Below are 27,736 nucleotides of genomic sequence, written 5' to 3' on the forward strand. Positions count from 1 at the left end.
CTGGGAGAGGGCAACCTTGATGGAGAAAATTCTAGAGGGAAAGTGCAGAGTCAAAAGTTATTTGATGTTGGGCATTCCCTGGCGGTCCAGTGGTCAGGACTCGGCGCTTTCACTGCCGAGGGCCTGGGTTCAATCCCTGATCCACAAGACACGTGGCAAGGCCAAAAAAACAATTATCTGATGTGCCATGTGGCCAAGACATGAAGCTAAGGAGGAGGAAGTAGGATTACTCAGTGTGTTGGCTGAGCAGCTCCCTCCTTCCCACTGACTTTGCCCCAAGAATTTCAACAGCTCCAGGTGATTTCCGGCCTTTGGTTCCCCCTCTGGAGGTTGAGCCATTTGTCTCTTGATTTTCTAACTGCAGAACGGATAAAAGTCTGAGATTTCAATCAAAAGCTTAAGAAAATAATAATCCTTAGTTGCCCTAATTCTTTCCTGAAAATACCTCACACTGACAGAAATTGTCTTTAAGCCCCCTTTCTCTTCTGTCGTGCTTTAAATTTCTTCCTTAATTAAAAAGAATTGTTTGCCTGATGTGGGCTCCAAAGGGCTTATTTATTTTAACTGACCTTCTTGTTTCTTTTTCTTATCTTAACCAGTGACTTGATAACTCTAAAACTCTCTATTCTCCTGTCTTAAAATGCCCATTGTCTCTGTCACCAGGGGAACATAATAATGAATTATATGATCAGCCCATTTCTATTCCCACAGCATGGAAGCCGTGTCAATAACAAGCAGAAAGCACAGCGCCCGTAAGTTTAACTGCCCTAAACTGGCTGCTCGTCCCTAGCAGAGATTTTAGAATGCTCTTCTCAGAATAATATTTCAGCATCACTCAACCTTACCAACATTTGATGACAACATTATCTGATAATTAATGATGAATTAATGTCTGCATTCCAAAGTACCTGGCTGAATTCACTGTGTAAAAAAAAAAAAAAAAAAAAAAAGCGGGGGGCAGGGCAGCCAAACGGATATGTCACTGAAACCCAGCAACTGTTGAATGATAGAATTTTTGCCCTGTCCCTTAAGGCGATCAAGTGTAGTACCCAGTCTGAGAATGCCTCAGAAGCACGCCATCCAGTGACTTGGATCCTTGAGCTCAGAGGATTGTGATAGAATTAAGTCTGACTCAACAAATGAGGTCACTGGGAAGAAGCACTGGTGTTAAATTTCCCATTAACGCTGGTGGCTAATTTACTAAACAGTCATCTGCTTGTGGTTCCAGAAGACCGCCGGGTAAATTCCAGACACCTCCTGGGTTGCAGATAGCTTGGGCGTGAAGTCACCATACCCTGGTCAGTGTGACTTTTGGTGACCATCTCTCAGTACACCGGAAAGTATTTCCAGAGACTGGATGCCATTTTGGAGTGTAAAGCCTTGGAAATCTGTGGAAGGTGACATTTTTTTTTTTAATTTTTTTTTTATTTATTTGTTTATTTATTTATTTAATTTATTTACTTTTTGGCTGTGTTGGGTCTTCGTTTCTGTGCGAGGGCTTTCTCTAGTTGTGGCAGGTGCGGGCCACTCTTCATCGTGGTGCGCGGGCCTCTCACTGTCGCGGCCTCTCATTGCAGAGCACAGGCTCCAGACGCGCAGGCTCGGTAGTTGTGGCTCACGGGCCTAGTTGCTCCGTGGCATGTGGGATCTTCCCAGACCAGGGCTCGAACCCGTGTCCCCTGCATTGGCAGGCAGATTCTCAACCACTGCGCCACCAGGGAAGCCCAGGAAGGTGACTTCTTGTGTTGAATCTAGAAATGGGATGGCAGGAAGGGGTACTCTGGCTCTTGGTGCCAGGAAACTCAAGTTCTGGTGCTCGTTCTGCCACAGATGTTAACTACAATTCAAGTCACTGAATAGCTCATCTTAGGGGTGTTTCTAGATTAGATATTGTACTGTATCAAGAGGTGTAGAAAAGTAATGAATTGTCATTTACCAGTTGTCAGGCATAAAGGATGCCTTTCCCCCTACTTCTCTGAGCCCTACTTTCCTTATCTGTCAAGTGGAAACACTAATAACTTGCTTATCCACCCCTCACCTCCCAGGACTGTTAACATGAGTAAAAAGAGAAAAGAGATTCGAAATTTCCATGCAAAATTCAAAGTTCTACACAATTAGAAAGCACAAATGGAAATCATTTCTAGATTCTGATGAAACTTTTCAATCATTTCCAATCACAGGTTTAGGAATTCATCCACCATGTTCTTGCTGTTGAGACTGTGCTGGTTCAAGCATCACAGCCCAGATGGCCAGTGGTCTCTTCTCTGGCCAGCTCCTTAGGGGTCAGCCTGGGTTTCTTGCTGGTTTGTCACTGCCTCACACTCTCTGCCCCTGACACTGGGGAGGCAAGAAACAGGGATGAACCTCTCGGCTTCCTCCTGAAACGGCCCTCCTCACAGTTTCTCAGCTGTGTCTTTCAGAGTCTTCTTTTTGAATTCTTGACTGGGCAATCACTTTGCTTAAACCAAGTCAGGTCTCCTGAATTCCTAGAGGCAGCAGAGCATAGGGGGAGCTTGTGGGACTTTGGGCTACAGATCATTAATTAATTATCCATGGATCTTACCGAGCCTTGGTTTTCTCATTTGTAAAATGGAGGTAATAAATCTACTTCACTGGGAATCTCTGAGGATGAGATAAAAGAACATGGGTGAAAGGACCTGGCATATTATAGGAGCTAAAAGTGCATCCTTTTCCTTTTTGCTTCTCTCCCTCTTCCTTCCCCACTCAGCTGCCTGCAAGGCACTGTCTCCTCTCTCCTGATTAGGTGTTCCATTTGCTCTCTTTGCAAAGGAGATGCAGAAAGCAGATTTAGCCACATGTCTGTGCATTTTCCTGGAGAAGTCTTCACAAGACCACTTCTCCTTTTCCATACTGGCCTTCTCTGAGTTCTTCTAGAGTCTTCACATTTGGGAAAACGTCTGGATGTCACCTAATTTTCATGTTGCATCTGGACATGTCTCAGAGCCACACTGTAACTGCACACTGAGAATCATGTCATTTGTTCTGGGGCAAGCCTAGAGGCGGCTTTGTGTGGGTCTACATGTAGGTGCTGGGGTGGCCCCGGAGGAAGGAAGAGGGAACTCGGAGGGCCTGCAGAGATGAGGAGTCAGGTAGGATCCTATTAAGTGGGTTTCACTGAAGGCTGTTGACACACTTCTCATAAACTCCCTGCTTCCTGCTACTTTCACGGGAGAAAACACGATGAGGGCTGGAAATCAAATTAAGCAACTAAGCAAAATTCCCCAAGTCACTTGAGCTATTCCTCTGAATCCAGGGCCCTGGGATAACACGGCCTGTCAGCCACCCCTGTTTCGTACCTGTCTTCCATCTCCATTCTGCAGAGGGAGCAGGGAGAGAGCAGAGAGATGATTCCAGAAGTGCTGCCATTGCTGGTATGTCCATCCCTCCCGCTCTGGCGCTGGCTCCCCACCTTCTACCCTCCACTGTCTCTTCATCCATCTTTCTCCTCTTTATTTTTGTCCACCCTTACGGCTGTCACGGGGCTGTTGGGTCATCTTTGTCATCATAAACTCATGGGTTCCAAAGTGTGCTCTGTGGAACACTTACTTGAGAATGTGCGTCAAAAAAAAATGGATCCCTGACCAACTGCCAGGAATGGCGCACACTGTGTCCCTCGTGGAGATTCTCAATTCGTGTCACCTATTGAGAGCTCTGAAAAATTCCATAATAAATGGTTTAACATTGTTTAGCTAGTTTTTCCCAAAACCTTTTTGATCATGGACCCTTTCCTATGAACTCCAAAGGAACACCTATTAGCAGGGTTTGGTGAACCACACTTTGGGAAAAGCTGGCATGAACAATGTATTATTTGTAGAAATGCTGTAAAGTCACATTCGCTAATGAGAAATCTGGCATCAAAGGCCTATGGGAAAATGTGTGTGCTGTGCTTTAATGAAAGTATGACATTCGTGTAGATCAGAGGTCCCCACGCCTTTCACCGCGAAAGATCCTTTTTAGTTCTTTCCTCAAGGGATTCCATGTTTCGAAAGCTTTTATCTACCCAACAAACTACATTTATTGAATAATAATTTGTCCTTTGAGTTTTATTCATCAAAGACATATTGCTGCCAATCAGTGTTTCTGATCAGTCAAGATAACCACTGTTACCACACGGAGTTGATATGACTCCAGCCCAAAGCAAATAAACGTAATGTTTTATTTAGTCTGGGAACCTCATTGAGGTAAATGTATGATTTCCTCTGGGCTTTTTGAAATCTTGAAAACAGCTTACAGACCCCCCTCGCTGCCTTCCCAGAGTGCAGGGTGGGTGGGAAGCAGGACTGTGTGTGGAAACCCAAGGAGGACACACATGGTTGGGAGGAAGGCAGGGAGGCAGAGGTTATTGGGGCTGCCCACGCACAGCGAGGACAGCCGGTGGGGGGGACAGTGGGAAGCGGCTACAGTCCCTGTGAAGCCCAAGGGTCCATGGATTACGGGGTCGAGATCTTGAAGAACAGAGGAGAAGCCACCGGCCAAGGGCACACACGTGGGGCTCCCCAATTGTGGGCAAGAACCTGGGCAAAGCGTATGCACCCCCGTAGCCAGGTACCCGGAAGAGCTGGGGAGGAGGCCGGGGCCCAGGGGAGGGCAGGGTGGGGTGGGCACTCTGCCGGCTGCTCTCCCCGGGCCTCCCCGATACCTGGTAGTTTTTATCATGAGCTACTAGGAGGTGAGGGAACTCAGTTTGGCCGCCCTCGTGGTTGTTGATGGAGCCCTTGAGGGTTCGAGGCCCCTGAGGTACCGCCTTCTATTCTGCGTCTGGCTCCCTCCTACCCCGGAAGATCCTCGTGCGGACCTAGCGGCCCGCTCCCGCGGGAGACGGTGGGCATCCCGGAGCTCGGCCTCGGACGCCGGGGCCGCGGGCTCCTGACACAGAGGCTCTCCTGGTGCGTGTGAAATGGGATCACGTGCCCCGCGATCCGGTCTCCACTGGACGTTGCACAAGAGCTGTCGGGGCAGCTGTGGGTGCAGCGGGGTGGCCCCATTCCCTGCAGTGAGAGGGGGCTCCTCGATGGGAGGGAAGTGCTCAGGCCAAGCCCTGTGCAGCCCGAACCGGCCTCCGTGGGCCGGGCGCCCAGCCCCGTCCAGACACGGCCGTGGACCTCAACACCAGCCTTGCTTCTCGGCTCTCTCCTCTCATCAGCCAGGACGTTTTCACAGAAGATATACAATCTGTGCCTGGCAGAAGCCCGGTTGCAAAAATAAATCTTTCCCTGAACATTTTCCAGGCCCATTTTAGAAACAAATCTGGGCGATGCCTTTTACTCATTTCCAAAGACAAACAGCCGACGCCTGAGGCGTCTATTCGCGCAGAAATGTTTCGAGAATGGAGGATGGGATCTGCCCTCAGAAGAGCCCACCCCGCTTTCAGCGGGGAGGGTGAGCAGTCCTGCGGATTGTGCCCTCACCAAACCGCTGCCCGGGTCTGGGGACACAGGTGGGAGGGAGCTCACAGGCCTGGGCTCCAGAACGGTGCAGCCTCACGGGGGGGGGGGGGGGGCTCCCCCTCCCCTTCCCCCTCCCCTCCCCTTCCCCCTCCCCTCCCCCACCCCACCCCTCCTCCCTCTCCCCCACCCCACCCCTCCCGTCCCCTCCTCCCTCTCCCCCACCCCTCCCTCCCCTCCGCCACCCCTCCTCCCCTCCCCTCCTCCCCCCACCCCTCACCCTCCCCCCTCCCCGTCCAGGTTCTCCCACAGGTGGAGCCTTCCTGTGGCTTGCGGAAGCACTGACAGCTGCAGAGGCTACAACCTCCCCAGAACCCACCCACCCATTCTCTCAGTAAACATTTACACTGAACACCTGTTAAGTCAGCATAGGCACCACGCTAGGGGCTGCAGATTCAGCGTGAACTGTGCCCACGGGGCCGGCATGCGATGGGCCCTCCGTCCACGAGGCAACCACTGGATGAGTGAGTGATGCAGCCGTCACACAGGGCTGTAGTTTTCTGTGCTCTATCACGGCATTGTCTCATTTGATTTTCACAACAGCCCTGTGAGCTGGGAAGGAAGGAAGGGCGGGAGGGAGGGAGAAAAGGAAGTTTCTATTTACCCGGCTAGTGCCCTATGCTTTTACATGCACTATCTATTTATCTATTTAATCCTCTCAACTACACTATGTGGTAAGAAGGTACCTCCATCCTCACTTTCACAGAAAAATTAAAAACCAAGGCCCAAGGAAGTGCCAGAGGAAGGATTGACCCAAGGTTGGTCGATTCCAGAGACCCAAACTCTCTTGCGCACAGGTACACTCACTCACACACACATATACACGCATCTGCTCCACCAGCCCCTGCTCCAAGAATACCCAGGGATTAACCCACGCACCGACACTTACTTTCTCTCATCAGTAGGAATGTTCTGAACACCTGCTCTGCCTCCTGAGTGCTCCTCTCTGGGCTCGGGGACCCAGTGCAAGCAGGAGAGCCCAGGTCCCTACCCCTAGGTGTGCCACTGAGCATCGGAAGTGTGGCTAAATCTGAAATGAGATGCGCTGTGAGCGTAAAAAACACACGGAATTTCCAAGACTTAGTAAGAGAAAAGGAATGTAAAACATCCTGTACTTTATATGGATCGCATGTCGTGATTATGTATCTTTTAGATATATTGGGTTAAAGAAAAAAAGTTTTTAAAAATAGTATTTCCTATTTCTTCTTTTTTTAATGTGGCTATTGAAACATGTAAAATCACTTGTGTGGCTCATGTTTGTACCTTGTATTATATTTCTGAGGAACAGCTCTGCTCTAGATGGAAAGACAGACTCTAAACAAGTAAACAAATACAGAAGAGAGGTGATTGCAAATAGAGGAAAGTGCCAGAGAGGAAATAATGCAGGCGGTGCGCTGAGAGGGGCTGGCAGGTGGACACAGGTGGCCAGGACCTGCTGGTCTCCAGTGGTGGGGGGGAGAGGCAGGAGGCCCTCGTAACCATGGGAATAAGGCGTTTCCCACGCTGGGGAGGTGCCAGGGCCTGTGTCCTAAAGAAAGGAGCCGCCGTGCAAAGATCCAGAGGGCTGTACAGACTCCCACTGTATTCTCACCCCACTGAGCCATGAGTCCTGGAGCTGCAAGGACCCTTAAGGTCACCACCTCCGCCTCTGGGTTTCAGAGGGTTGGTGTTTACCGAGGTCTGTTTACCGATGTAGGACTGGGTGACTCTCATGTGCCTGCCCCGCTATTGTTTACTCCACAGAAGTCCTCTACATGCCTGTGACAGTCCAGCCAGCAATAAGCTCTGGGAAAGGAGTGGTGACAAAATCAAGTCCCTGTTCCCAGCAGCTCATAAACAAGGGTGAGGTGGCTGGAGCCAAACGGGCGAAGAAACATATATGTCAGGAGTGGTAGGTGAAAAAAAATCAAGAAGGAGAGAGGGTGGGTGGGAGCTGTGTTAGAGAGAAGGTGATATTTCATCAGGGACCTGAATGAAGTCAGGGAGGGAGCCCTGAGGACACTGAGGGGAAGAGCATCCCAGGGATCTGGAACAGCAAGTACAAATGTCCTGAGGTAGGAACCTGCCTCTCAAGTTCAAGAACAGCATCAGGCCAGGGCCCTGGGGAAGAGTGAACAAGGGAAGAGTGACCAAGGTGAGGTCAGGGTGAGGACCTGAAAGGATTCAGCGTCACATGGATATTCTCTGTAAGTGGCAGTTATGATTATTATTATTATTATCATTACCACAGGTTTCCTAGAAAGATGACAACTGCCACCATTCACAGGATCTTCCAAGATGAGGAGGTCCTCTGGTCCCAAGGCTTGGCACAAAAGAAATGGGATGGCCCGTGGCTGGCTGGGCACACACTGTCTTATGCTCAGCAACTTGTCTGTAAGACAAACCATACAGCGAAGCATTTGGACTCAGGGGGAGGGGGTCTCGGGGTGGAAGTTTGGAGCTGTCAGAGGGGCAGGTGGCCCAAGTGATGACAGGACTCAGCGATTTCCTACAATTAGGGAGCCAAGGCCCTAGTAGCTTGCTGAGGTTCTGCTCTACCACCCTCTCCCATCCGCCCTCTAGCCCTGGGTTTACCAGGCCCCTCCCGTACCCAAGAACCCACCGTGTCTCCCTATTGCCTGCTGTTTTGTTCTTCAGTTGACCCTTTGCCACAGTGATCACTCATGCCCCTCAGGTCTCCCTGGTCCAGTGATGATTTGCCAAAAAATGTTGGCTAAGACTGCTAGAGGAAATTACTTGTTTGTTTGTTGTGTTTTTTTTTTTTTTGCTAAGAGGGAAAGATCTGCTTTAATGAATATTTTTTTCCGAAGAAAATGATCCTTCTGACCTTCTCTGAACCACAAAGCCAGGGCTGCCTTGGCTCTCCTGGCACGTTGGGAGTGCTTCCCTGTCCCGCAGGGTGTGGCAGGCCCCAAGAGGCCACGAGGCTGCACTTCTGCGGGCACAGCTGTGTTCACCAGCCTGGCCTGGACTCAGGGGCCCTCCACAGGAGGCCGAGGGCTATTCTGACAGGCTTTTTAACATAGCAGGGTGCATTCAAAGACACTGGCCTCCCACCCCATTTGCATTCACTAAGCCAACATTCACTGAGGACCTACTGTGTGCCTGCCACTGTGCTGTGGCCTCACTGCTCAAAAGTGGTTTCTGAAAGTGGTTACGGAAAGGCTTATTCCAGATAGGGTTCTAGTAAAGAATGGCCATCACCTGTTTTTTCGGATTCCTTGTAGAAACAGAAAATCATTTTTTATAGTTAATTTTTATTGGAGTATAGTTGCTTTACAGTGTTGTGTTAGTTTCTCCTGTACAGTAAAGTGAATCAGCTCTACGTATACATACATCCCCTCTTTTTTGGATTTCCTTCGCCAGAAAACCATTCTTTTGAATCTAATAACCACAGTCCACCAAGCTTATAAAAATCTTTCCATATTCCGTCACATCTCATGATGCCTGTTCTTTGGTCTCCAGGGGAGCTCTGGTGTCCTGAGCCTTCTGTTTGCTCTTAATCAGGAAGATGGGCATCATTCCATAGCAGTTTGCAAATGGGACTCGGAAAGGTAAGTGACTTTCTTCAGATCACACAGCCACACAATCTGGAGCTAGGGTGGAAGCCCCATGCCTGAATCTAGAGGGGTCTCCACTCCGGATGCACAGGGAATCACTAGGGGAACTTTTACAACTGCCAACCCCCCAGCGGCTGCCCCCAGAGGGTCCGATTCTTTTTTTTTTTAATTTTTTTTTATTATTTATTTTTCGCTGTGTTGGGTCTTCGTTGCTGTGTGTGGGCTTTCTCTAGTTGCAGCGAGCAGGCGCCACCCTTTGCTGCAGTGCATGGGTTCTCATTGTGGTGGCCTCTCTTGTTGCGGAGCACGGACTCTAGGTGTGTGGGCCTCAGTAGCTGTGTCTCATGGGCCCTAGAGCGCATGCTCAGTAGTAGTGGCACATGGGCTTAGTTGCTCCATGGCATGTGGGATCTTCCCGGACCAGGGATCGAACCCGTGTCCCCTGCATTGGCAGGCAGATTCTCAACCACTGCGCAACCAGGGAAGTCCCGAGGGTCCGATTTAATTGATTTAATTGGCGGGGCCTGGGCAGTGGTAGGGGGCGGGTTAGAGCACCCCAGGTGATTCTAATAGGCTGCAGGAGCTGAGAATCACCGTGCCAGAGCCTGTAGCACAAGCACACTGGCCCAGGCGCAGAGGAACTATCCCGGCTCTGCCACTAACTTGCTGTGTGCAAAGCCCATAACCTCTCTGTTCTTCAGTTTCTTCATTTGTCAAAAGGGAGATCTCTTTCAGGGTCTCTTTCACATGTGGGATCTGTGAGTCATGGGGTAATGGGAAGACGCTTGAAGCCCTCAGCAGGGTGCGACTGTGGGAAGGGGCTTGGGGTCCTGGCCCTCCCTGCCCGAGGCAAGTGGGGAGAGCGGGGCTCCTCTTCTAACGTGATTCTCAGAACTCTTCTCTGTTCTCCGTTCCCGGTGGTGAAAAGCGTGCTGCGGAACAAACAGAACTATGCCTGTTTCCCAAATGATGAAGGTGAGTTCACGTCCTTTGGTGGTTTTTCAGTGTTTCTGAGACAGAGTTCACTTTTCTTCTGGGACACTTTGGGGCGCACTGGGACCTGAATGGGGGAAGTTAGCGGCTGGGGAGCTGTGAGAGGCCCCTCCTCACACCACAGCACACCTAGTACTAAAGCGGAGGGGCTCAGAGAGCTCCAGAGTCGGGCGGCGGTATGGCCGAGGCGCTGAGAATAAAAGGGCAGGAGGGCTGGCCTGAGCCCCCAGGAACTGCCAGAAGCCCCTCTCCTGGGAGGAGGGAGGCCACGCCCTTGAGGCCTGGAGGGGCAGGTGTCACTGCACCTTCGGACTGAAGTGAGGGGGAGGGGACTTCCCCGTAGAGGGACAGGCACCCCTGTCGTGAGCTGAGCCCCTGAAGGTGGCCCCGGCGTTCTCTCTCTGACTCAGAGGATGCTTTTCTCCTCCGCACCTGGTTCAGGGCCGCCCGGAGGATGCGTGTTGACCGGCCAACGTTCCCACTACAGATGTGGGCCCCGAAGCCAGAATTTCTTGATTATGAAAAAGTAGTTCCTGCCCGCAGCGCCTCAGGAAGTGGGTCGTAAAAGTTCTTTTCCCCGCGCTCCTCCTCGTGCGTGGGGCCTCTGCGTCCAGAGCCTGGAACGCGAACCCGGCGCGGCCAGGACAGAGCGGCGGGCCCTGAGCGGTACTGCGGGGCCCAGGTTGCGGCGTCAGGGCAGTGGGTGTGGATCCGCTCCGCGACCTCCAGGCGCAACAGTTAGCAGTTTCCGTCCGTTTCCTAGCTCCCAGGCTCGGAAGGAAACCCCTTCGGTTGTGTGCGAGGACCTTTTCTGCTCCCTGGGGTCCAAGGAAGTGGAGCTCTGGGCCTCAGGTCACCATGGCACTGCCGAGACTGGCTCTTCAGTCGTCTTGGTCCCTGGGGGCAGCGGCGCCATCGAGTCCTGGTGCAGCCCCCGGATCTTCATGCCCTGTCCCTGCGGGCAGTCGTGGCCAGCCCACCCCGACGCGACTCCTCCCCTTTTGCTGAGACCACAACCCCTGTGCCCCCGTCTCCCCTGGCACAGTCGACTCCCCTCTTCGACTGGAGCCGCCACTCTCATCCCCCCTTCCCTCTGGAACCACACAGATGACTCCCTCTCCCCCGCCCCAGGGGCCTAAAACATAACAGCTCTTTACTTGGGGTGGGTAGGTGAGAGAGTGCACCCTTTCAGAAACCCCAGAATGACCTCTGCTTCCCAGAATGGGAAGCGGGGAAGGGGAAAGAAGACGCTCTATTCTTCCTTTGGGAATTCAGAGCAAAAGCATTAGCAAATGCCACTTCTACCCCACACCCACAGGGCTGAAACCAAACCAAACCCCAAAGACCAATTTTTTTGTTTTACTAAATTGCTCACCTTGTTACATTAGCCTCATTTCACAAAGAAACCAAGGCTTAGAGGGTTTAGTTACTTCAACTGCCACTTGGCCTTGAGTCAGAGTTTACAGAGATACCCGCCTCACCATTTGCATACTCGGTGGGACCAGTGTCAGATGGTGGGCACTGCCCCAAACTGTGTCCACCCGGCTCTAAGCAGTTACTCACCTGCTGGGACACACCCTCCATTACAACTTTAGCCACAGCCAGCAAATGGGTAGGACTTGACCAAGAGACAATTACATTCCAGCCACTGAAGACAGAACCAGCTAAGCCTCCTTCAGGAATGCATCACCATGGCTTAGGACTCTACAGCTTAGGTGTGCTTGATTTTGATCACCTCTCCTGGACCAGACACTGTGCTCACAGTGTTATGTATATCATCATATCATCCCCACAAGAATCCTACTATTATCTTTGCTCTCCAGATAAGGAAAAGGTAGCTAAGAGCGCTGAGTAACTTTTCCAAGTCCTGTAATAAGCAGGTTGGCTAAGTGGGATATGAGCCTGAATCTCCTAATTTTAATCCCCTGTTCTTCCCATAATGTATCAGTGAAGATAACTGGGCGATTTCATTTTTCAGAGAAATAAAAGCAAGAGAGGGGAATGCCAATGTTCACGCCTTTCATTTGTGGTGACACACGGGTAGACAGTGGACCACAGGGAAGCAATCAGACATTTCAGTCTCAGGAACTCAGTGATGGGAGAGCAGCCACTACAGTGGTTATTCCACGAAGGACCACCAGGTAGCACCATTGCACAACAGCTGCGTACCCAACAGCTCAACTCAGACCAGAATGGGAAGATGCAGCCCAGAGGAGTGGCTGCTTTTCATTAAGTCACTCAAATGACCTGGTAAGTCTAATGAGGCTGTGGCCATGCCCAGCCATTGCTCATGCTCTCCTGATGTCCAGAGCTGCTCTGTGAATAAGGAACTCAGTCAGCTCCTGTGCATTTACTAATCCATCTATTTAGCAAAGATATGCTTTGTACTTTGTAACTATTTAAAATATCTTGATTGTTAGATCTTTTTTTTTTAAGTTTCTTTTATTTATTTATACATATATTTTTGGCTGCCTTGGGTCTTCGTTGCTGCGCAGGCTTTCTCTAGTTGCGGCAAGCGGGGGCTACTCTTCGTTGTGGTGCATGGGCTTCTCATTGCAATGGCCTCTCTTGTTATGGAGCACGGGCTCTAGGCACACGGGCTTCAGTAGTTGCAGCATGCGGGCTTCAGTAGTTGTGGCATGTGGGCTCAGTTGTTGCAGTGCACAGGCTCAGTAGTTGTGGCGCACGGGCTTAGTTGCTCCGCGGCATGTGGGATCTTCCCAGACCAGGGATCAAACCCGTGTCCCCTGCATTGGCAGGCGGATTCTTGACCACTGCGCCACCAGGGAAGTCCCAGATCTTTTAATATAATTTGATCTGTTTCTGAAAAGGTTGTGCTTCCTTGTCTAGAGGTGCAGGGAGCAAGGGTGAAGTTCTTTAATGAAGGTCCCTTTTGGCCTGAGGAGGTGGCGGGGAGAGGTGCTGGGTCTGGGTTGAAGGTGAAGGGGGGTCAGCAGTCATGCAAGGGCAGAGCCATGGTTTGACCGGATTGAGGGCCTGGCAGGCAGCTTTGTACAATCTACCCATGGCCTCTGTACAGCGTCAGGGACTTGGAAAGCTTTGGAACTGGAGAGAGGAGGGGAGCAAAGTGGGTAATAAACAACATTTCTCACACTGTTGATGGACACAGTCCTCTCCGTTGCTAACCTGGTTCTTGGAGTTTGGATGTTCCTAGGATGGGCGTGGTGGGCAGGAGCCAGGAGCCCAGGAAGTCTCCAGTTTGGCTCCACCTTGGCTCCAAGGGTGTCTGTCACACACTCTGCAAATGCAGGCAGTGTCAGGGTCCTGACACTCGGGAGAAACAGGAAGTCAAACCAAGGCCCCAGACTTTGAAATGTGAAGAGATGGGTCCTTCCTGACGGAGGGAAGTAATGAGGCAGGCAGAGCCTTGAGTGGTGATGTCCACACAGGGAACACACAATCCCAAGTGTGATGTGCCCAGGATTACCTTCAAAGAGCAGGCGAAGCAGAAGGAGTCTGCTTAACAACCTCTGAGAAGTCAGAACTAGGCAACGGGTCGGGGTAGGAGTCAGAGAAGCACAGGCTGTAGGGCAGTGCCGGCTGCCTGTAGCCCAAGGAAGCAGATCCAGGGGCAGGATGGAGGCTGACTTCCTACGGAGGGGCCAGGCAGGACCTCAGGCTGAGTGCTGAGTGCACCTCGGAGTGCCGATTGCTGAACTTTGACCTGTCGGCAAGGACCCACCTCAGTGAGGGAGGGCCCAAAGCTCTCAAACAGCGTGTTTTAGTTTTTATTTTCTCTGAAACCTTAGCCCTTTGTACAATGAATAGTCAGTATTGGAGAATTTGCCGGAAGGGATGTGGGGTGCTGGGCAGAGATCCTAAGCTGTGTTGAAGAAAGTATAAAGTGGTGTGACAAACTTTGTGGATTACAGCTTGAGATACCTTTTCTTTTTTTTTACCAACCTCTTGTCTTACGCTGACAGGTGTCCAGTTATTTTTATAACTACCACACAAGATCTGTAAAGAATGAAAAATGAGTATTTTTAAATGTCATATAAAAATAATTGCTATGACATTTAAATATAGTTACAAAGGAAGTTCATAACAGAATTTGCATTCAAGTATCATTACTATACTATAGTATAACTCAGAAAATTTTTCCTTCTGCACAGCACTCTTATGTGGAAGCATAACATGTCAGAAACAGTTGTTCTGTAAGAAAACATAAAAGTAGATTATCAACAAATAAGATTAATAAACATGGCATAACCTCTATACACTGTAGAAATATTTATTTTTACTTAATAATTGGGATTTAAAGGGCTTGGAATATTTTTATATGTCTTGCATATCATTGATAACTCAAAGGGCCTTCAGGGTATTAAATCTAAATTCTAGTCTGTGTACAGATGATGCCAGCTCCCAAGTATTATGGGCTGACTTGTGACCCCCCCCACAAAATTCATAAGTTGAAATCCCAATCCCCAGTACCTCGGAACATGACTGTATTTGGAGACAGGTTCTTTACAGGGATAATTAAGGTAAAATGAGGTCATTAGTTGAGACCCCAATCTAATATGACTGTGTTCTTATGAGATGAGGGAGTTTGGAGACAAGATACACAGAGGGAAGACTCTATGAAGACATAGGGAGAAGACAGCCATCTGCAAGCCAAGGAGAGAGGCCTCAGGAGAAACCAACCCTGCTGACACCTTGATCTTGGACTTCTAGCCTCCAGAACGGTGAGAAAATAACTTTCTGTTGTTGAAGCCCGCCCTGTCTGTGGTCCTTTGATATGACAGCCCTGGCAAACGAATACACTGAGTTACACAGACTAACGGGGAAGAAGCAGTAAGGATAGAAGAAGCTAAGACTGCTTCTTTCAGTGATAAATCCCTTTTCCCAGAATAATTTGTGCCTGTCCTCTTTTTTTATTAATAAATTTATTTTACTTTTGGCTGCATTGGGTCTTCACTGCTGCACGCGGGCTTTCTCTAGTTGTGGCGAGCGGGGGCCACTCTTTGTTGCGGTGCGCAGGCTTCTCATTGTGGTGGCTTCTCTCACTGCGGAGCACGGGCTCTAGGTGCACAGGCTTCAGTAGTTGTGGTACGCGGGCTCTAGAGCGCAGGCTCAGTAGTTGTGACGCACGGGCTTAGTTGCTCTGCGGCATGTGGGATCTTCCCGGACCAGGGCTCAGAACCCGTGTCCCCTGCGTTGGCAAGCGGATTCTCAACCACTGCGCCACCAGGGAAGCCCTACCTGTCTTCTTAAAGTAGCTATTTTCACCAAAGAGAAAATCATGAATTTTCAAATTTCAAACATGTTCATTTGTTTCTATGTGACTGTATATGGTTTGAAAGTGACAGTCACCCTTCTGAGCGAGTCCCCTGTCTCCTAAAGAGTCATGGTCTGTGCTGTGCCCAGGCTGGGGCTCCAGTTTGGGAAGATAGGTGAGCAAACTCACCAGGTCCTGCACCTTGTGGAGCTCTGATGCATGCATCTGGGCCTGGCACAGGGAGCCCTGGGGGCTTGGGCAGGGCCAGCCAGACAGCAAGGTGAATTCCAGGCCCTGAGACCAGCTGCAGCAAGCTCCACAAAGTCCCTGAGCAGGGCAGGGCCGGAACAAATGCCAAAGCTGGTCAGGAAGCACTGGCCGTGTAGGCGTCGCCTGGTCCCTGCCAGGGTCTCCCACCTAGAACTGGACACCTGGTCAGTGCTCTATTTTGAAGACAGTAGCTAACTACTGACTAATTGTTTTTAAAATAAATAGTTGATGGACTGAGTAGTACTTTTCAAAAATTGGTTTTGTGTGCATGGGCTGGATTCTCCTAATACACAAAGAAGATTTTCTGGGGGAAAAACTCCAGGATCTATAGTTCTAGGCGTATGAGGTTGACAGGCCAAGGAGAAAAATTAATTATTTTAGAGCTCTATTGCTTGGCAGTTGGCATCCTGCTGGCATCGCTGCATACAGGTACCTGAACTTTGTCTACAATAAAACCGTATTAATTTGAAATCCAAAGAACAAAAAGAAAAATTCTCCAACCCCCCACTGGATTTTGCATTTACCAGGTTCGGCTTATCTCAGCACTTTTATTAAACAGTAAAAAAAAGGCGTCTGGTTGGTTGGGGCCTAGCAGTGGCTTTGAAATAGTCACTATTTTTAATTAACCAAGACTGAAGTAATGAGGTTTTACTGTAATTTGGTATGGTTTAATTAACTCTAACTTCTCATCAGGCCTTAAACCTCCCTGCCCCAACCAAGACAGCCCTCAGCCAATTGCTTGGATTAGGTATTTCCCAAGACAGTGGAACCTCTGGGAAGGCTGGCCTTGCTCTGCCCCTCAGGGCAGCAGTGGGGACCCCGCTTTTGCTCAGCAGCTTATGGAGTAACCTGTTTTTCTGGGTTTTTTATTTGCCATTGCTGCCAACTCAGCATGTCTGCAGGCTTGTCACCTTCCTCTCCCCCCGGGTCCCCTGCCACACGTGGTTCATCCACAGTCTCTGAGGCTCAGAACCACCCTTAACGAGGATTCTCCTTTTCCCTCAAACTGTACCAAATCCTGTGCCATCTTTCTTCTTAAAGCCTGTCCATCTCTGTGGTCGCCTCTCCATGGTCCTAGGCTCCCTGCCCTTCTTCTTAGCCTGCTCAATCCTTTCCCTTTTCAAATGACCCTCTGATTCTTCTGCAGCAACCCTCCCGTAGCTGCCCAGGGCCCGTCAGAGGTTGTCCTTGTTCTGCAGAGCTCCAGGAATTGGTGGGGGGACCTTGAGGTGAGGATGAGGGGACAGAGGTGATGGAGGGAGCCTGGACAAGCCACTTTGTTCTCCCCACCTCTGCTCTGACCAGAGCGGCCCTTCTTTCTCCTTGGATTCATGCATGAAGCTTCTGGGTAATATTTGATGTGGCAACGAAAGGTGTCTGTTGCTAAAAATAAGTTAGAAAATCACTGATCTGTACAATAGGACCATGCTCTCCAGCTTAACGATCATGACCCCAAACCATGCAACAAAGGCCGCCTCTCTGTTCTTTTCCACTTCTCCCTCTCTCCAAAACCACGCACCCATTGGGTCTTGAGAGCATCGTGTCACTTTGCACCTTCGTACCTGGAATAAAAGGCCCCTCTTCTCCATCTTTCTAATTCCTAGTTATTGAAGGCCTAGCAGAGACCTCACCTGCCCCTGATGTGGCAGCGTCTGCCCTGACCGCAGGGGCTGGAAGGCTCTCTCTCATCCCGCAGGCCCCTGCTCCTCTCCCTGGCCACAGCTGGATGGATCAGGGGACCCTTCATGGGCCTCTGGGGCCTGGCACAGAAACACGTGCCCACTGGAGAGTGTGGGATGGAGAATTGAGACTGAGCCATTAGGTGACCATGACTGATGCCTGGGTAGAGGGACCACGTGGAGCCTGGAGCCACTTGTCAGTCAAAATTGGGAGATGGGGGTACAGAGGCTGTGGGTAAACTGAGAGAGGCAGTGAGCAGAGGCAGGAGAGTGAGGAGGATGGATGGGGTTGGGGGCAGAGAGAGAGAGAGACCCGATTCTTGTCCTCATTTGTGAGACCCCCAAGGAGGTCTTGCAGCAAACCTTCCGTTTACTGGAGCCCACTTGCTGGGGCCTCTGTTCCTGCCAACAGAAGAGCTAGTTCACATCTCCTGGACTGGACCTTGAGCGCCTCGAGGGCAGATGTTGTGTCTTATTCAGCTTTTATTCCCCGCAGCACGTACCACAGGAGCGCGGCAAGGAGCGTGCATGTGGGAACCAGCGCTACCTGCCTGCCTCGAAAACACGGTGTGTTTGAGCTTTAATGCTGAGTGTGTGCAACCCCAGCCTGGGTAAGGAGTTATTCAAAACCCATGAGCACTTCACACCCACCAGGAGGGCCATAATCAAAAAGACGACAGTAACAAGTGTTGTTAAGGATGTGGAGAGGGCTTCCCTGGTGGCGCAGTGGTTGAGAATCTGCCTGCCAATGCAGGGGACACGGGTTCGAGCCCTGGTCTGGGAAGATCCCACATGCTGCGGAGCAACTGGGCCCGTGAGCCACAACTACTGAGCCTGCGCGTCTGGAGCCTGTGCTCCACAACAAGAGAGGCCGTGACAGTGAGAGGCCCGCGCACCGCGATGAAGAGTGGCCCCTGCTTGCCGCAACTGGAGAAAGCCCTCGCACAGAAACGAAGACCCAACACAGCCAAAAATAAAAATAAATAAATAATTAAAAAAAAAAAAAAAAAAGGATGTGGAGAGATCAGAACCCTCATACGCTGCTCCCGGGAATGTAAAATGGTGCACCAGCTGTGGGAAACAGTCTGGCAGTCACTCAAAATGTTAAACATAGAGTCATCGTATGACCCAGCAGTTCTACTCCTAGGTCTGTACTCAAGAAAAATGAAAACATACATCCATCCAAAAACTTGTACATGGATATGCATAGCACCATTATTTATAATGGCCCAAAATTAGAAACAACCCAAATGTCCATCAGCTGATGAATGAATAAACAAAATGTGGTCTGTCCATACAATGGCTTATTATTTCAGAATAAAAAGGGATGAAGTACCGATACATCTACAACATGGATGGACCTTGAAAACACTGAGCTGAGTGAATATGCCAGTCGCAAAAGACCACACTTGAATCCATTTATATGAAATGTCTAGAATAGGAAAATCGATAGAGGTAGAAAGTAGATTAGTGGTTGCCAGGACCTGGGGTTAGGGGAGAATGGGGAGTGACTGCTAATGGGAAGGGGCTTTGTTTTGCGGGTGGTGAAAATGTTCTGGAATTAGATAGTGATGATGGTTTCACAACCTTGTGAATATACTAGAAACCCACTGAATTGTACACTTTAAAATGGTGAATTTTATAGTGTGTGAATTATATCTCAATTAAGGAAAAAACATGGGCAGCCTAATGATTGAATATCTAAGCACTAAGCAGCAGTGATGGCTAATATGGTCAAAAGAGAGACAACCAAACATGACCCTCCTTTGGAAGAAGGAGGCTCCACCGCCTGTGAAGGAGCTTTGCCAAAAAAAAAAAAAGGGAACCTGAGTCCAGTCAAGCCCATAGCTCCAACACAAACTTACAGGAAACAGAGAGGCAGAGAAACGTGTAAAATGACACCACGGGGAAGTAGTCCAGACTGCAGGAAACTGTACTGAACAAACAACTCAGTTACTTCAACAAATGAATTCCAAAGGAAAAAAGAAAAAGAGACCACGGGGGAACACACAGATTAAAAGAGACAAATCAACCAGTTGCTCTGTGTGGAAGTTACCTGATCCTGAGTCAAATAACCTGTTTAAAAGAATTAGGGCATATGACACTTTGGAAATTTGAACACTGACTGGGTATTTGATAATATTGAGGCATTATTATTATTCAGATTTTTCCCCAGCTTTATTGAGATATAATTGGCATCTAACACTGTAAATTTCAGTTCTGCAGAGTTGATTTGATACACTTACATAATGCAATGTGATTACCACCATAGTGTTAGCTAACACCTCCATCATGTCATATGATTGCCATTTCTTTTTTGTCTTGAGAACATTTACGATCTACTCTCTTAGCAGCTTTCAAGTATATAGTACAGTATCGTTATCTATAGTCATGATGCGGTGTGTTAGATCCCCAGAGCTTATTCATTTTCTAACTGGAAGTTTGTACACTTTGACCAGCAACTCCCCATCTCCCGTGCCCCCAGCACCTGGTAACCACCATTCTGCTCTCTGTTTCTACAAGTTTGGTCTTTTTAGATTCCACATATAAGTAAAATCTCACAGTATTTCTCTTTCTCTGTCTGACTTATTTCACTTAGCATAATGCCCTCAAGGTCCATCCCTATTGTCCCAAATGGCAAGAGTTCCTTCTTCTTATGGCTGGATAATATTCCATTGTATAAATATACCACATCTGGGGCTTCCCTGGTGGCGCAGTGGTTAAGAATCCGCCTGCCAATGCAGGGGACACGGGTTCAAGCCCTTGTCTCGGAAGATCCCACATGCCGTGGAGCAACTAAGCCCGTGCACCACAACTACTGAGCCTGTGCTCTAGAGCCCGCGAGCCACAACTACTGAAGCCCGTGTGCCTAGAGCCCATGCTCTGCAACAAGAGAAGCCACCGCAATGAGAAGCACGTGCACCACAACGAAGAGTAGCCCCCTCTCACCGCAACTAGAGAAAGCCCGCGTGCAGCAACGAAGACCCAACGCAGCCAAAAATAAATTTATAAAAATAAAATATACCACATCTTCTTTATTCATTCATCAACAGATATTTAGGTTGTTTCCATGTCTTGGCTATTCTGAGTAATACTGTAATGAACATGGGAGTGCAGATACCTCTTTGAGATCCTAACTTCATTCCCTTTGGATATATAGCCAGAAGCGGGATTGCTAGATCGTATGGTATTTCTATTTTTAATCTTTTGAGGAACCTCCATACTGTTTTCCATAGTGGCTGCACCAATTTACATTCTCACCAACAGTGCACAAGGTCTTTTTTCCACATCCTTGCTAACACTTACCTCTTGTCTTTTTTTTATGTAGATTTAAAAAATTAATTATTTTTCTTTTTTAAAAATTTATTTATTTAATTTATTTTTTTATACAGGTTCTTATTAGTCATCCATTTTATACACATCAGTGTATACATGTCAATCCCAATCTCCCAATTCATCACACCATCACCCTCCTCCCTGCCGCTTTCCCCGCTTGGTGTCCATACGTTTGTTCTCTACATCTGTGTCTCAATTTCTGCCCTGCAAACCGGTTCATCTGTACCATTTTTCTAGGTTCCACATATACGTGTTAATAGACGATATTTGTTTTTCTCTTTCTGACTTACTTCACTCTGTATGAGAGTCTCTAGATCCATCCACATCTCTGCAAATGACCCAATTTTGTTCCTTTTTATGGCTGAGTAATATTCCATTGTATATATGTACCACATCTTCTTTATCCATTCGTCTGTCAGTGGGCATTTAGGTTGCTTCTATGACCTGGCTATTGTAAGTAGTGCTGCAATGAACATTGGGGTGCATGTGTCTTTTTGAATTATGGTTTTCTCTGGGTATATGCCCAGTAGTGGGATTGCTGGATCATATACAGTAATTCTATTTTTAGTTTTCTGAGGAACCTCCACACTGTTGGCCGCACCACGCGGCATGCAGTATCTTAGTTCCCCGACCAGGGATCGAACCTGGGCTCCCTGCAGTGGAAGCACAGAGTCTTAACCACTGGACCACCAGGGAAGTCCCAGTATATTTCGTCTTTTTTGATAAAAGCCAGTCTGACAGGCGCGAGGTGATACCTCATTGTGGTTTTGATTTGCATTTCCCTGATGATTAGCGATGTTGAGCATCTTTTCATGTACCTGTTGGAATTTGCATGTCTTCTTTGGAAAAATGTCTATTTAGGTCCCCTGCCCATTTTTTAATCATATTTTTCTTTTGCTATTGAGCTGTATGAGTTCTTTGTATATTTTGGATATTAACCCCTTATCCAATATATGGTTTATAAACATTTTCTCTCATTCCATAGGTTGCCTTTGATTTTGTTACTATTTTGTTTTGCTGGTTAGAAGCTTTTTAGTTTGATGGAGTCCCACTTATTGATGTTTGTTTTTGTTGTTTGTACTTTTGGTGTTGTATCAAAAAAAACTGTTGCTAAGACACATGTCAAGGAACTTTTTCCCTATGTTTTCTTCTAGGAGTTTCACAGTTTGAGGTCTTACATTTAAGTCTGTAATCCATTTTGAGTTAATTTTTTTGTGAGTGGTATAAGATAGGGGTTCTGTGTGTGGTTATCTAGTTGTCCTAACACTATTTATTGAAGAAACTCTCATTTCCCCATTGAGTATTCTTGGCTCCTTTGTCAAATATTAGTTGATTGTGTGTGCGTGAGCTTATTTCTGTGCTCCTGATTCTGTTCCATTGGTCTATGTGTCTGTTTTTATGCCAGTACCATACTGCTTTGATTAATATAGCTTTGTAATATAGTTTGAAATCAGGAGGTTTGGTACCTCCAGCTTTGTTCTTCTTGATCAGGATAGTTTTGGCTATTCTGTCTTTTGTCATTGCATGCAAATTTTAGGATTTTAAAAAAATGTCTGTGAAAAATGCCATTAGAATTTTGATATAGATTGCACTGAATCTTTTCAGATTTGTTAATAATATTTTGGGTTGTGTTGTTGGTTTTTTTTGTTTTTTTGTTTTTTTTAAAGAGTCCTTGTCTTTTAGAATTGCTGAGATATTTACAGGAAAAAAATGATATGATACTTGGGATTTTTTTTTTTTTTTTTTTTTTTACAGAAGTCACAGGTGGAGAGGACAGCGATTTCCCTGCGAGCCTTGGCTATTTGATGGTCAGATCATTTTTATTTTATTTTATTTATTTTTTAATTATTAGCACCTTTAATTAATTATTTAATTATTTATTTATTTTTTGGGCTGTGTCGGGTCTTTGTTTCTGTGCGAGGGCTTCCTCTAGCTGCAGCAAGTGGGGGCCACTCTTCATCGTGGTGCGTGGGCCTCTCACTATCGCGGCCTCTCTTGTTGTGGAGCACAGGCTCCAGACGCGCAGGCTCAGCAGTTGTGGCTCACAGGCCTAGTTGCTCCGCGGCATGTGGGATCTTCCCAGACCAGGGCTCGAACCCATGTCCCCTGCATTAGCAAGCAGACTCTCAACCACTGCACCACCAGGGAAGCCCCGATACTTGGGATTTATTTCCAAATAATTAAGAGGGAGGGAAATGAGTGGAGGTATAGATAAAATGAGATTGGCCATATATAGACAATTTTTGAAGCTAGGTGACAGGGGGTTCGTTATATGTTCCTACTTTTGTATGTTTGAAAATTTCCTTATTTCCATATTTATTTTTTATTTAAAAATAAACAAGAAGAATTGAAAGAGAAAAATCATGGTAAAGTAGTTGTTGAGGTCTGACATCTGTCAACGGTTGACTGCCAGCCTGGCTTTGACTGGTCTGCTGGCTGCACCCGAGTGTCTCCACCCTTGTTCCCTCCCTCACTGCCCCACGGACCCTTCCCAGGAGGGAGCACTCTCAGTGGCCTGTGGACTCCCGTGGACCCAGGTGGGAAGAGCAGGCGATCACATGAGGCCACCACTGTTGTGGAACATATAATGATTCTACACTATGGCCCTCCCATAGTCAGAACACTTGAGAAAGCAAAGAGCTGAGGTGTGTGAGAAGGAGGAAAGGGAGGAAACCTTGGATCAGAGGTTGGGGAAAATTCTGGTCAAAGGAGTGAATTGAACTAGAGTGACCGATAAATCATGCAAACCATCTTTGAATGCATTTCTTAATGAACATTAAAAACCCTGCAGGCGGATGTACTTCTCCTTTGCTTGAAGATGACCACTTTGGAAATGACTGATGCCTCAATGGAAGGTCAGTTGCAGGCTGGCTGTTTCAGAACAGAGAACGCATTTCCCATGGAAGCAATGTTATATGTGGTGTTGGGTTCCCAAGTTCGCCCTTAATCTTTAAAATTTTATATAATCTTTAAAAAATGTGAATCACTATGTTGTACACCTGAAATTTATGTACTACTGTAAATCAACTATACCTCAATAAAAAAAGAAGGAGCCAAGCTATCTGAAAGACTAGACACTTATCCTTAAAAAAAAATTGATTTATGTTAGTTCCTCACCATATGTTGAATGGGAGTTTGTAAGGAAAAGCAATTCAATTATTTAACAAAAAGAAACTACAATTATTTGGTTACATCTGAGTGTTATTTGTGAAACTTCATTGAAATTGTCTTATCAACTTAAGGAAAATTAAAAACTTCAAATGAAAAAATAAAGTTTACTCAGCTAGTTTAAATGCTGAGCATTTGCACCTGAAGTAGTGAAGACAAATTTCAAGGTTTGGAAAGTTAGAAAACACTCGTGTTACATGTCAGGCTAGCAGAGATGTTGTGCCTGGCAGCCCTCAGGAACTCTTAGTGGGATTCAGAGGAGGGAGAGAGTCCTTCCAGTTAGGAAGCCAGGGAAGCAGTGAGATTTGAGCTGGGCTTAGAGTGGTGGATACATTTCAGGGGCAGAGCAATCCCTCTGTCCTCCTTCCTCATCTTTGTTAGGAAAAATTCTGAAGTGTGCTTTGGGGCAATTCCCAAATGAGCCTTGAATCAGGCCCAGTGAGTTATGAGGAAGTGTTAGGAGTGAAGCCAAATCTATCTGAAGCAGACAGAAATGTGCTCAGGATGTGCTGAATTGATAACCACACCTCCAGGCCTTCAGGATGATTCCAGCTGACCATCGCCACCCCACACTCCTCCATCAGATTCCAGGCCCACGGTTCCTGACCTGTTTCTCACTTCCACTTCTGTCAAAACTACAGGGTCAGATTGGCTCTTATCTTTGTTTTTGTTATGATGTTCCAAACACAGCCTTCCTCAAGTGATCTTTTCCACCAGGCCCATAACTTCTTCCTGAAACTAGCATCCAGAATGCAAATACCAGATCCATCAGGCAGGTTCAAAAAAATAGGTCTCAGATGGCTTCCTTATTTCAGGAAGCATTGGATTAATTATTTCCACTCAGGAAAATATTACGCTGGAGTCCATTCCTGCTTCCAGTCCCCAAGTGAACTCCAGGAAAAAGCAAACGAAAAGCAGTCTTAGTGCATGAAGATCAAAGGATGAAAGGGCCTCATTTTCCCTAGCGTGAAACTTTAATAGTTAAAGTAATAAAGAGAATAGATTCTCTTGACTCCCCCCTTTCCACTCCCATAACAGCCAGGAACTCATTTCTCATTTGCTTCTCAGCCATCAGCTGTCCCGTATCAGTTATCTATTGCAACAATAATGCTGTGTAAGAAAATCTCCCAATTTTAGTGGCTTCAAACAACAACCATTTCTTATTGCTCATGTGACTGTAGGTTGGATGGGTGGTTCTGATGATCTGGGCCAGGCTTGGCTTAACTCAGCTGGGCTTACTCTGGGGTCAGTTGGTGGATGAGCTGGGGGCTGGTCGATCAAGCATGGCCTCAGGTGGGATGAATCAGTTCTCCTCAGACTAGCCCAGGCTTGTTCTCTGTTAGGTGGGATGAATCAGTTCTCCTTCTCAGACTAGCCCAGGCTTGTTCTCTCTTCTTCTAGCTGGACTGCTCTCATAGCTGAAGCAGGGGTCCTAAGTGAAGAGCAGAAGCATTCAAGACCCCCAGAGGCCTGGACTTGAAATGGCACAATTCGGCTACACTCTGTTGGCCCAAAGCAAGTCACAAGTCCAGCTCCGATTTCGGGGGTGAGAAAGGACACTCCGCTTCATAATGGGAGGAGTCGTGAAGCCATGTAGGAAGGGGGATGCCTACAGGGGGGCCATTAACTGTGGCCATGAGTGCCAGCAATCTATCAGAACTGCCAACATGATTTTTCTTTTAATTGTGGACTTAGTCCAATTTCATACATTAATGAAACATTCAGATTCTACTTCCAAATTCCTAATTCCTAGGGAACCGGGAAACCGTCAACCTTCTATAATCCTTCTTCATGTGACAAACATTTCCAGAGCATCCACTGTGCCCAGCCCCTTGCTCAGTAGGTCCTGGGGAAATACAGGAAAATGACCCCTCTCTGTCCCCCGGATGCTCAGCCCAGTGGGAGAATCGAACCATGAACAGGGAGAGGAGGCGCCATTCAGCTGCTGTGGGAAGCCCTGGGGGAGTGATATTTGGTCTTGAGTTAGAGTTTTCTGGAAAGAGAAGGAAGGGGAGTTTATTCCAGAGGCCTTGAAACTGTAAAGATGGTCATGTTTTCAGGAAAGAGAGCTGCTTGCAGGGAAGGGCAGACCGGGGTTGCAAAGGGGCTTAAAAGCCCTTCCTTATTCTGAAGGGTACATGAAGCCACTGCAGGGCTTGAGCTGGACTCATGTGCCAGGTTTGCTTTCAGAAAGATCTCTGGGGCAGCAGGGAGGTGGAGGCAGAGCAGAAGACAGGGAGACAGGTTGCGAGACTATTTCCATTCCAAACCTGTCCTTTCAAGTTGAAGTTTCTATGATGCCCACCTGCTGGCTGAACTGGAGAGCCTCTCTGGAGCAGCTCAGAATTACACAAGCCTGTGTGCAGTGGGGGCAGGGTCGGGAAGCTTTGCTCTTCTCTGCTCTTGGCCAACTTCATAACAGGTTAGCTTTTAAACTTCTGCCTCATTCCAGACACTATGCCTCTGGCCCTGGAAAGAACTTACCCTTCCTGATCCTGCATAACATTTCCACTTTCTGGGAAACACACCCTGTGTGTGATTAGGTGAGGGAGGCGCATACAAATCCTTTAAAGTCCTAAACCTTCCTTCTCTGCGTTTATCTTACAAAGGCTCCATCCCGGGAGAATTGCCAGCTGCAGTTTTCTTCTGCTGACGCCTAGCTCAGCTCCTGAGCTTTCAGGTCCCCAGTTCGTCTCCCATCACAACTGGGTTGTCACAAAGCTCATGGGAAAGCATGGCAGGCACAAGAGTGGCCCCAAGACGTCCATGTCCTGATCCCCAGAACCTGTGAATGTGTTTTTACAGGCGAAGGGGAATTAAGGTTGCTAATCAGCTGACCTTAAGACGGGAAGTTATCCTGGATTACCCAGATGGACTCAATGTAATCATTAAGGTCCTTAAAAGGGGAAGAGGGAGGCAGAAGGGAGCTCAGAGCGAGGCAGGGTGAGAACTCCGTCTGACACTGCTGGCCTTTGAGCCGGGGGAAGAGGGCCATGAGCCGGTAATGTGGTGGCCTCTAGAAGCTGGAAAGGACAAGGAAATGGATTCTCCCCTGGAGCTTCCAGAAAGGAACACAGCCCTGCCAACCCCTTGATTCTAGCCCAGTGAGACCCACGTTGGACTTCTGAACCACAGAACTGTCAGGTAATAAATTTACGTTGTTTGAGGTGATTTGTTACGGCGGCAATAGGAAACCAATACAGGACATGTGAGTGGACGGTGGCTTCCTTGAGGACAGGGGTTACTGTTACATCCTCCAAATCCAGAGCATGCTGTCGCAGGCCCAGTGCTCAGAAAGGATTTTCAGAAGGGGTAGGAGTGATGGAAGGAGTGGGCATCTGGTCTCTCCAAGCCCCCATCTGGCTGTGTGACCATGGTGAGTCCCCTCACCTTCCGGTGACTCAGTTTCCATGTCTTCTCTTTTTTTAAAAAAAAAAAAAAAATTTATTTATTTATTTATTTATTTATGGCTGTGTTTGGTTTTCGTTTCTGTGCGAGGGCTTTTCTCTAGTTGCGGCAAGTGGGGGCCACTCTTCATCGCGGTGTGCAGGCCTCTTATTATCGCGGCCTCTCTTGTTGCGGAGCACAGGCTCCAGACGCGCAGGCTCAGTAATTGTGGCTCACGGGCCTAGTTGCCCTGCGGCATGTGGGATCTTCCCAGACCAGGGCTCAAACCCGTGTCACCTGCATTGGCAGGCAGACTCTCAACCACTGCGCCACCAGGGAAGCCCTCCATGTCTCTTAAGTAAGGAAGTCAGGGCTAATGACCTCCAAGGTTTTGGAGACTTTTGAGTTGACCTGCAGATATGTTCCTTACTTCCTTTTCTCTCCTGGCAGCCACCACTGGATGACTCTCTCTCTCCTCCCACTGGTCTCACCCATAAAGTCTGATACTATCCTTCTCAATGAGTCAGTGCCTGAGGCCTTCATCAACTCTGTTCTCACCACCCTCTCTGGGGTCCCCTGCCCACAGGTTCAATTTGGAGATGATGGTAGACATAGCTGCCCAGACCCCCCTCATCCTCCAAA

General features: G+C 48.1%; 1 protein-coding gene across 1 annotated transcript; it reads left to right on the plus strand.

Annotated features, from left to right (window-relative positions):
• Positions 1 to 188: 188 nt before the first annotated feature.
• LOC309654071 (uncharacterized protein) lies at positions 189 to 26,850 on the plus strand. Its single transcript, XM_082448235.1, has 5 exons — positions 189 to 3,392; positions 8,931 to 9,019; positions 9,954 to 10,000; positions 14,581 to 14,721; positions 23,331 to 26,850. The coding sequence occupies exons 1-4, from the start codon at positions 3,366 to 3,368 to the stop codon at positions 14,694 to 14,696; spliced, it is 279 nt and encodes a 92-aa protein (XP_082304361.1). The 5' UTR covers positions 189 to 3,365; the 3' UTR covers positions 14,697 to 14,721; positions 23,331 to 26,850.
• Positions 26,851 to 27,736: the final 886 nt, after the last annotated feature.

The sequence above is a fragment of the Balaenoptera physalus genome (genome assembly GCF_965194825.1).
Source record: "Balaenoptera physalus genome assembly, chromosome: 2".
NCBI classification, from domain to species: Eukaryota; Metazoa; Chordata; class Mammalia; order Artiodactyla; family Balaenopteridae; genus Balaenoptera; species Balaenoptera physalus.

Bases quoted from the DNA above. Each gene is read 5' to 3' on its own strand.
- LOC309654071 (XM_082448235.1), top strand. From the start codon at position 3,366: ATGATTCCAGAAGTGCTGCCATTGCTG. The intron at 3,393-8,930 runs GTATGTCCATCC...TTTGGTCTCCAG, and splicing joins CAGAAGTGCTGCCATTGCTG to GGGAGCTCTGGTGTCCTGAG. The intron at 10,001-14,580 runs GTGAGTTCACGT...TTATGAGATGAG, and splicing joins CTGTTTCCCAAATGATGAAG to GGAGTTTGGAGACAAGATAC.